The sequence below is a fragment of the Frieseomelitta varia genome, unplaced genomic scaffold (assembly GCF_011392965.1).
Source record: "Frieseomelitta varia isolate USP_RPSP 00005682 unplaced genomic scaffold, Fvar_1.2 scaffold_462, whole genome shotgun sequence".
Taxonomy (NCBI): domain Eukaryota; kingdom Metazoa; phylum Arthropoda; class Insecta; order Hymenoptera; family Apidae; genus Frieseomelitta; species Frieseomelitta varia.
In genome coordinates this window covers 1561164-1570908 of record NW_025110215.1, presented here as the reverse complement: position 1 = coordinate 1570908, position 9745 = coordinate 1561164, and the positions used below count along the sequence as shown (strand labels likewise).

Here is a 9745-nt window from a genome sequence, read left to right as displayed (position 1 = left end):
AATTACTCTTACACGCTATCTGAGGATAGCTCCGTCTCGCCGAAGTGGGAGAATTATGCGTTTGCGTTCTATGAAAGGCCAACTACCAGTTTCAGGAGCTCCTTTCGGCTCTTGTCATTTGTCTTCCTCCGAGATAGAACCAAAGTTTCAAAGAGCTCTCCAAGTTGCGTCCCAGGCGGTTACCAGAGAACGCCTTCCTAAATTTTCTCGTTGTAGGAATTAATGGTGAAGGTAGTTTGTAAAATCTTCGTTAACCTCGTGCGATGTCTGGTGGAATCTATGTTTCGATAGTTCGCTAGTAAAACGATCCGAATGGCAGTTTACGTATTTATGTACGTGTTAAGAACAATGTGAATATATTGTAATTATTTAAAAAAGAATATATATATATATATAGTTACTATTGCAATTGAAATTTGATGGTTAAAAGTTGAAAGTTAACAATTAATAATCAAAAATTGAAAATTGTAAATTACGAATTAAAGGTCGAAGACTGTAACTTTACGTTTGATTCCTGGACATACTCGAACCAATCATATTTTGATATATGCAACTGCACAGGACATTCGTAGAGTTGCTAGCTAAATCAAAGGTTATAAACATCCTTTGTAATTAAGTGCTGTTTCAAATATTACTATCGCTCTTCTCTATTTTTGCAATACAGTTTCGATTAATTTCTCTTGCTTTGATAATTTTATTAAGTATCTGGAGGAATCTCTAGTTGAATCTCGGGTGAATTTCTTCCTTTCGTACGTTTGTCAATGATACTCGTTCCCATCGAAAGCAAATGATACGAATTTTTTAATTGAAGAAATCTCTAGTTAAATCTCAGGTGAATTCAGTTCTCCCTTTCATACTCACTTAATTGCCCATTTCATGATGTGAATTTTTTAATTGATAGATAACATGGCATCTCAGTCTTGTACTCATATTCTGAAATTCATCATTAAATTGATTTAATGCAGGTACACGTTGCTCTAATCTGCCAAGTTTTGGACAAAATTTTGACAAGTTTCAGAGTATCTCGGAAATGTTTCTGCATGCCACATAATAGATTACACAGATACTTCGCATTGTTTCATTTCCCTTCATGGTTTCTATTTCTACTACGTAATCACAAGTTACAACTATGAACTGATGGCAGGTACATTAATCAATGTAGAAACAAGACAAGCTGCGCCGTACTATTGTACTTTGTGCAACGCATGTGGTTCGTTAAGAAGCCGTTAGCATAATACGATGTAGCGTATAAAAGCAAATGCAGCAACGCGTTCTGGCAACACATGATACGGAAAATTGCATTCAAATGATTCTAATTAAACTGCATCATAACGTATCGAGGATATATATTTCGCATAATTAATACTTGATGATTCCACAGCTAAAGTAAAGACCACGCGTTGCACAATATTGCAAAAATCGGGCCCAACAGCAGTTTTACTTCAACTTTCGCTTCTCGTTGATGTTCATGGAAAGGAAATAATTGAAAAAGTGGAAATTCTTCTTAATATGTGTGAAAGTTACAGATTATAAAATCAACTCTTTTTCTGCGAACCGAAATCCCTTTCTGTTGAAGCAAGAAAAAGGTTTTAGAATACGAAATGGCGACACATTAGACATTTAAATGGCGCGACGGCGTGTTATTGAATGGGTGCGGAAACACCTGGATCCATAGGTTCAGGTGGCTGTGAGAATCTCTACGAGTAAAATTCCCATTTTACGCGGAATTACTACGACATTAGAAGACTTTCGAAGAGATGCAATTCAACTATCGCGGTGAAAAGAAAATAATTTGTTAATTTGATTTTACGCTTTTTACACGAGACGAACTGGTTTTTCTTTCTAACGCAAGTTTATTTTATTAATAGCTTTTACCGGTATCTCACAATAATAATTCTAGTGTTGTCGGAAGGTGTTGAGAATCACTGCAGTATACAGAGCATGCAAAATATGTCCAGTAATATCAATATCCTTGTACAAAATGTAGCTTAGTCACTCGGAAGGAATGTCTCTTGTTTAACCAATTTGAGAAGCGTACAAATGCCAGGTATCTTCGTCTAAGATAGATAGACATGGAACTATGCCACAATTACGCATTAAACGTACAAGGATTTATGCCCGTGTAATAGAGATTCCACCAGATTCCGCAGCTTCTACTGTACACAGTTGGTATAGTTCTAGCGACAGATTGAGAAGTGGTACCATTTGTTTAATTAAAGATACTAAGTTATATCATAAACAATTAGATTTTTTTTTTTAGTGTTTCTTAGCTTAAGTGATTTAAATTGTATTATATTTTAACATCAACGGCACAAACGTTACTGTATGTGCAACAATTCCAGTCTCAGAGAATAACTATTTTCGTAGTAAATAGCTCAACTTACTATTTCCTAAGAGAACCATTAACACTCTCTCGAAATAGCGTTAGCGGCCAAAGTTTAATTGCGCCTTCATTGAGTAGTTACACCTGCTGACTAAAACTCTGATGACATACGCTACTCCACTAGCACATCATAGCGCTCATTTTTCGAGGAGAACAAATAGAAATATTTGTGAAATAAAAATCACAATGAAGTTGCGATAATTTATTGATTCTGTACATCAATTATACAAATCAATTTAACAATACAGCATGGGACGAGCGTACTCGGATAAATAGTTTTCCGCAGATATTTTATTTATCAAATGCTAGAAAGTAAATTAATAGATGGAACACATTAATAGTTGGTCATTTAGAAAAATATGCAAAGTTTATAATAAATACAAATATTAAAATAAAAAATGAAATGAAAAAAAAACTATTTTTTCGAATACATTTGATTCGATATTATACGATAAAACTAAATTATTTTATACCTAAGGATAATAAATTGCCTTTCCTCCATTCATATATTTTATATACCACATTTTCACGTAGAACAATTGTTCCAATTAATATCACACGTAATTCGAATTAATTCATTCCGACATAGTCATGAACGCTGCACCCGTTATCTTCACTCTAAAATAATTGAATAGTAATTATTTTCTATAAGAGAAATATTTCATCTATATTCAAATATAAATCATCATTAACTCTGGTGTAAAAATTCAATCTTATATTTGTGCCAAATTCATAATACACAATGACGTAGGTAACAATATAATCAAGCTGAATCTATTGGACGTTTCCATTTTTGTCCTCCTGTCTTAATTAATTGTAAATGAACACATCTGAACAAAACTGAAACTAACAGTTTAAATATAGGATTTCTGAGTACATAGTACTCGAAGTATCGTGCACAGTGTCACATAAGAAATCTCGTAATTGTTTATATATACGTAACGTACGCTTTTCAATTATAATAGGTTTGTTCTTTTAGGTTAATCCCTATCAGAGCAAACAGAAAATGTAAAAATATATAATAACAGGTATCAATTTTCTCCAAAATATATGGAGATGATACGTAACTCTGATGAATATATTTTTTTTTTTTTTTTTTATTATTCACTTGACTCGTTTTTGTTGTCTTTGGCGATATATGTCATTTGCCGGTGGTGGTGGTAAATCTTCTTCTTCGCTATCATCATTTCCCAGGCGCGATCTTCTACGTTTAGATCCAATACTAACTCCATCGTTACTTTCATCAACGATCCAATGTACAGATTTTGCTAGATCGAACAATTTTGTATCGCATCCATTATCCGCTACTGGTAATGGAGCTATATGAAAAAAAAAAAAACTTTCTTTTACAATCAAGATTCCATATGTTGTTGTTATTTTACTTCGCACATTTTCATTTCATAATCTTACCATGATCTGGTAACTGTATTCGGTTGAAAACATCCATAAGCAAATCAACAGCCACAAATGGTCCTCTGAAACATCCAGGTGGTGGTAGCATCGTACAAAGTTGTGCTGCAGCCGGCGGTAACGGAAAGGAACCACCTATAAAGAATATATATATTTTATTATAAACGATAACAAATATAGTATACTTTAACAAAGAAACTTACCTGAAACTGGGTGCTCTCCAGGTAATGGATTTACTTTTGGTTTATAAGGTATCATTTGTGATATGTCGGGTCTTGGCAATGATGCTATAGCTTCTTCTGGATCTGGTATTCGCGGTAATGCACCAGCTGTACTTCTTCCAACACTCGACACTTCCATATATCCGATAGATCGTAATTCCATTGGAGTACATGGATACAGATCCAAGAATTTATATCTATCTACTAATTGTGCCGTTTCTTTGCCCTCAAATTCTTTGATCTAAAAGAAATAAAAATTCAAAACTATATAAGCTACAAAAAATATTAAATGGAAATGAAATATCTTATAAACAAGTCAATCGTACCTTTTCTAACACGGCGCTACGTCGTTTCTCAACTTTAACAATGCTAGCTAGATCTCCAATATTAGATTCAAATTCTAAAAATCGGTTCCATATGTCGCTAAAAGTAACATCAGATATAGGATAAATATTAGATAATCTTAAGTATAAAAATATTAATATATGAGTATTTATGAATATTTTAAGCAAATAAATAAATATATCACATACACTGATTTTTCAGGTTCTAAACTACCAGATGATAAAACTCTCTCAAATAAAACTCTTGTATTATTGTCCTCTGAAACATTTAAATGCAATAATAATTAAATTTGAGATACGTAAAATACAAGTAAATGTGTATCTTAAAGATTAATCTTACCGTTCAAATGCGATAGATAGTCAATATAACAAAGTATATAATCAGGATTATCCCCAAATTTCTTTAAACCTAGTTCGAATATCCGAAAAGCAATATTTTTATCCTTGGTACAGTAATATTCCATTAAAGCAGCAGCAACGTATACATGATGTTTACATCTAGGGTCTTCACGAGCTCTTTTGAACACCGTTCTAGCCGATTTTATACCTTCAGCACGTCTCGCGAATTTCATGTATTGTACATATGCCTATAAAATAACATCGAATTTAACAGTACTCAAACCATCAAACAAAATATTTAATATTAATAATAAATACTAACTAATGTAGGATCAATATCAGGTATGTCAAGGAACTTTTGATATATTTGATGAACTTTTTCATATTTTACTCGTCCTTCTTCAAAATCTGCATGTGCAAAATACAATAACATATTCTTGGATAACAATGTACTTGTTGCTCTTTCAAACATTGTTGCAGCTTCATCACTTAAATTTTTCGCAGCATTTACATCACCTTTCTCTGTTAATATTTTTGAACTAAGTTCTAAAAAATGTGCAGCTTGATGCCACACTGCAGGATGATGGCCCAAACATAATAAACATTGTTCTATAGCAAACATTACTCGGCGGGCAACTAGAGAAGTATCTTCCGTTCTTAACGGATTACTGCGTTCCCATGCAATATACTTCTTCCACAATTCAACCTAACACAGTAATATAATTTTTTTTATAATCAAACATTTATAGCATGATATTTACAAACCAGTTAGTTACCTGTTTAACTTCTTCTGGATGACCTGTTGGTGGTACACTAGGAGCACTTCGATTCAATCCTCTTGTTACAGCTTCTAATTCTTTAGCAACTCTTCTTGCGTTCATGTAATCTCTGGAACGTTCAATAGCCATTTTTTCTGCAATTATTGGATTAATATTTTGCTCAAATGCCATATAATCTTTCCATAATTGTTCCATATTTATCATAGGATTAATAACACCCCGTTGATATACCTACAATTAATAATACCAATATAAAAAAAAAAATTAGTTTAGATAACGTATAATCCAATAAGAATGCATAATTCATTACCTTTCTTACTGCACTGATTTTCTGATTCTCAGCATATGAACCAACAGCTTCAACGCTTTTGAGAAATGTAACATAGTCATTCCATATACTGTAGGAATGTATATCCATGCCAATTTTATCTAGTGCAAAATCGTAGGCTTGTGCCATTTTTTCCCTATAAATAAACCATGTAATAAATCTTGGTGCAATTAATAAAAATATACTTAAATATATAAATACTTACTTGTATGTTGCAAGACTGGCTTTTGTTTCTTTCACATATGAAAGGTAGAGCTTCCACAATTCAATATTTAAGATTTTCATAAGGCACCTTTGGAAGAGCTGTTAGAGAAAACAAATTAGAAACAATATTAAAACATTTTAGAAACAATATTAAAAAAAAAAGAATAGTATAAATAACATACGTGTGAAGCTCATTTAAATGTGGTTGCACAAAACATTACATATCTACCACCTTACTTACCCTTATAGGCAAGTCTTTTTTAAACACATATTTAAACATTATCAATAAAATCAATAAGAATCACATCAAAATATCAGGAAGTAATAATTCAATAATTTATTAAGCAAATCTTTAATACAATCACTACTACAACAATATTTTTGTACGTAATGGGAGAAATAATAATGCACCAGTGCATCAATTGAGAATGGTTTATTGATTAAACATGTTTTCATTGGAAAATAATTAAGGAGGAATTTTCCAGATATGAGATTATAAAGGTAACATAAAATAAACCCCATTGAGTAAAAACTTTATTTATTTTCTTATTTGTTTTAATTGGGGTTAATAATATAATTGACCTATGTGGGATCTAGAAATGAATGATCCCAAAACATCATAAAAAAATTTAGACAATTTGAAGCAACATAGGGTGACAAAACTTAAAATAGGAAAACTATTATCCTGTTCCAGACATGGATCATGAAATAAATTAATATTTCAATGTATTCATCACCTTATGCTACCTCTGTAAAAATTTCACAATATTTGAATACTCAAATACTGTGCTGGGGGAAGGAAAATGATGTAATTCCCAAAGCATATTTATGAAATAATATCTAGAAATATTAATCGCCTCAGAGTTAATCATAATAATGAAACAAGTATGTGTATCATTAATATTGTTCTCACGTGCAAAAAGGTAAATATACTTTGCACAAATGTAATTCAATCATTTTAATGCTCAATATATTTTTATAATATTCTTTTATTTTATAATGTTTTTAATAAGATTTCTACACTTCATGTAGTATGGGTATCATTTTATTTCAAATAACATAATCCAAGCACACTAAAAAATGTATTGCAGGAAGGAATACAAGGCTGTTACATTCAGGAAGTTGCCTTCGTAAGTTGATTTGCACTGTTGTGTTTAGAATTAGTATCAAGTTTATCACACAAAATACACTTTAATATATTATATATCATTCAACAAAGAAAACAACCTCCCAAATATACCAACAGATCAATTGTAATCAATGAAATATTTGTGTATGGTGAAATATTGTTTTTATTCACCCCATATAATATGAAAAAAGTGCTTAGAATCACATGATAATATTTGATCACAATGGGTTAATAATATCCTGCTATTATTAAATGTAGCCTTATTATATTATATTAAAACTAAAATAGAATTTTTTTAAATACCAATGTTCAATTAAAAATTATCTTATATGATTATTTAATTTATGACTGTTCTTGATTAAAAACAAACATGCATATTGTGAATCTATACTTAAAAAAAAGTTCTACCAATAGTTTTATTTTAAAGTCAATATAGTAGAAACTGTGTCGTCTCACACAACAACTTTAACGTTACATATAACTAGAAACTTGGCAATATATGAAGTGCTTTCATTAAATTTTGAAACTCAGACAATTATTGTTAACATACCTTTTCCACCTTTTCAAAGTTGCGCATTTTCATCTGAAATAGTCATGAAAATCATAAAATTAACTTTTTGTTTTACATTCATATTATACGATAAAAAGATACTAATATAATAATAATTTATATTGATAATATTTAACAAATATAGTTGATTGAAAATGTATAAAAATTAATAATGTTACCTCTTGTTCTATATAAATTTTCCAATATCGACCCGCAGAAGGAAACACAGTTACAAGTTTTTCAAAGACTGGCCTTACTTCTGTAATAGGTCTGTTTTGTGCTTCTCTGATAAGGATGCTCCATGCTTCCAAATCGTAAGGAGATTCATCCACTGTTTTCTGGGCACGTTGTAGTTTCTCGTTTCCCCAATCCTATAAGTAAGAAAAGAATAAGTACATACTTATACAAAATGTACATATCAAACTGCTGCGTGCTGTAAAAAGTGAGGTTATGTTCCCTCGGTGTACATTATCGCAAGAATACGCAATACTTACAAATTCTGTTTTATCATCAGTCATTATTTTGTTTCTTGAATTATTCTAATCTATCGAAATAAAAACTTGCACGTGTCGAAAAAGAAAATAGATGAATAAAACCTCACAACACCCAAGCCGTAATTTTAAGTGAGCAATGTAGCTTAGAATTGTGATCGTATTCGATACATCGTTCTGGAGAGTCGTTCGATATTCAATCGATAGCCGCCATTTTAACGCGTGCGTACTTTTTGAATTACGAAAATGTGCTGAAAGAAAATTTCTATTAATTTATAAATTTTCAATCTATATTATTTTCAATAAGATAGATTTTCTGATAATTCATCAGTGAATAAGTTGGAACTATTGTAAAATGTTGGATCGTTTTAATAAATTTGCCTTGAAAAGTTATGTATTAATTAAATTTCATTTTACTGTTATTAATATTATTCATGTAATATGTAGAAAAATTTAATTTTTTGAAAAAATGTTTCTTATATTTATAAAATTAGTGTTATTAATTTATCACAATCTATACATCGACTATAATCGTAAGACTTAAGACTTATACATATTGACATAATATACAAACAATTTTATATAAGTTAAATCGCAAATCATCGAATTTCATTGTTTAACAATATAACAAATTTTTGCTATTCAATTTCCCAATCAATGTGAACTTCCGTCAATAGTTTTGGGAATAATAATTTCGTTGATACCTGTCAATTGATTATAGTCTGATTTGTCCCATTCATCATTCTTCGATTGTATCCTGTTACAAATTCAATCCGAACAATCGAAACGTTTTGATCAGAAATAGGTATGAGAATTGAAAGTTACTACCGCTGAAGCATTGGTCACGATCGAGTCAAATCTACTGTGACGAGTTCGTCTCAATCAGCCTAAGGCATTTTAGAATCAATCTCAGGTGAACACCTATCTTCTGGTGCTCACTGTTATGCCATAGAATGTTGAATAGACGCTCAGGGTGTTCTCATCGTTTCGTGTACAATGTAATAGTCTAAATGGCATGTCTGGAGAGAAACGATTCGTTGCAACGCATTTGATTCGACACAATCGTGAGAAATATGCAAAATAAAAGTTTTTTAATAGATGGAGCTCTTCAATGGAATCACGACAATACTGTATTTCAATTCATCGGTCGCGATACTATTAAAAACGCTTTCGTTTCTTTCGAGAGAAAGTTCGATACATCCGATACTGCCTTTACGAGGCAACGATAACACAGTTTTTCGGCGAGCTCGATCTCATTTGGAGATTCATTATACACAGAGTTCCGAAGTCGGAACAGATCGATTAACGCGTCAATTTGCATTTAAGCGTAACTAACTTAATGCTGCCTGCAGATGCATACATGCAAACTAAGCTATGCCTTACAAATGATGGCTCGAACGGAGGACCATTTGTTACTCGTGCCTCGAACAAATTTCTGTTTTGCATAATGGTACAGATAGCACATGCTCTAGAGACCCGTTTAACACTGTCTCCGAAGCAACTACTTTTCTACAAATAGATCTCCTTCCGATCATATATACGAACATCGAGAAATATTATCACATCG

General features: G+C 31.5%; 1 protein-coding gene across 1 annotated transcript; it reads right to left on the bottom strand.

Annotated features, from left to right (window-relative positions):
* Nucleotides 1-2570: 2570 nt before the first annotated feature.
* Nucleotides 2571-8390, bottom strand: LOC122532655 (protein suppressor of forked). Its single transcript, XM_043661633.1, has 13 exons — nucleotides 8182-8390; nucleotides 7867-8058; nucleotides 7688-7720; nucleotides 6010-6107; nucleotides 5787-5940; nucleotides 5474-5707; nucleotides 5020-5403; nucleotides 4699-4945; nucleotides 4548-4617; nucleotides 4341-4437; nucleotides 3997-4255; nucleotides 3794-3928; nucleotides 2571-3702 (listed from the first exon to the last, which is right to left on the bottom strand). Exons 1-13 carry the CDS (start codon nucleotides 8203-8205, stop codon nucleotides 3488-3490), a joined length of 2142 nt encoding a protein of 713 aa, XP_043517568.1. The 5' UTR covers nucleotides 8206-8390; the 3' UTR covers nucleotides 2571-3487.
* Nucleotides 8391-9745: the final 1355 nt, after the last annotated feature.

What these genes read in the sequence shown, in the direction of transcription:
- LOC122532655 (XM_043661633.1), bottom strand. Translation starts at nt 8,205, where the DNA reads ATGACTGATGATAAAACAGAATTT. An exon ending in AAATCAGTGCAGTAAGAAAG is followed by an intron (nt 5,708 to 5,786) that starts GTAATGAATTAT and finishes TATTAATTGTAG; the next exon opens with GTATATCAACGGGGTGTTAT. An exon ending in CTGATATTGATCCTACATTA is followed by an intron (nt 4,946 to 5,019) that starts GTTAGTATTTAT and finishes GTTATTTTATAG; the next exon opens with GCATATGTACAATACATGAA.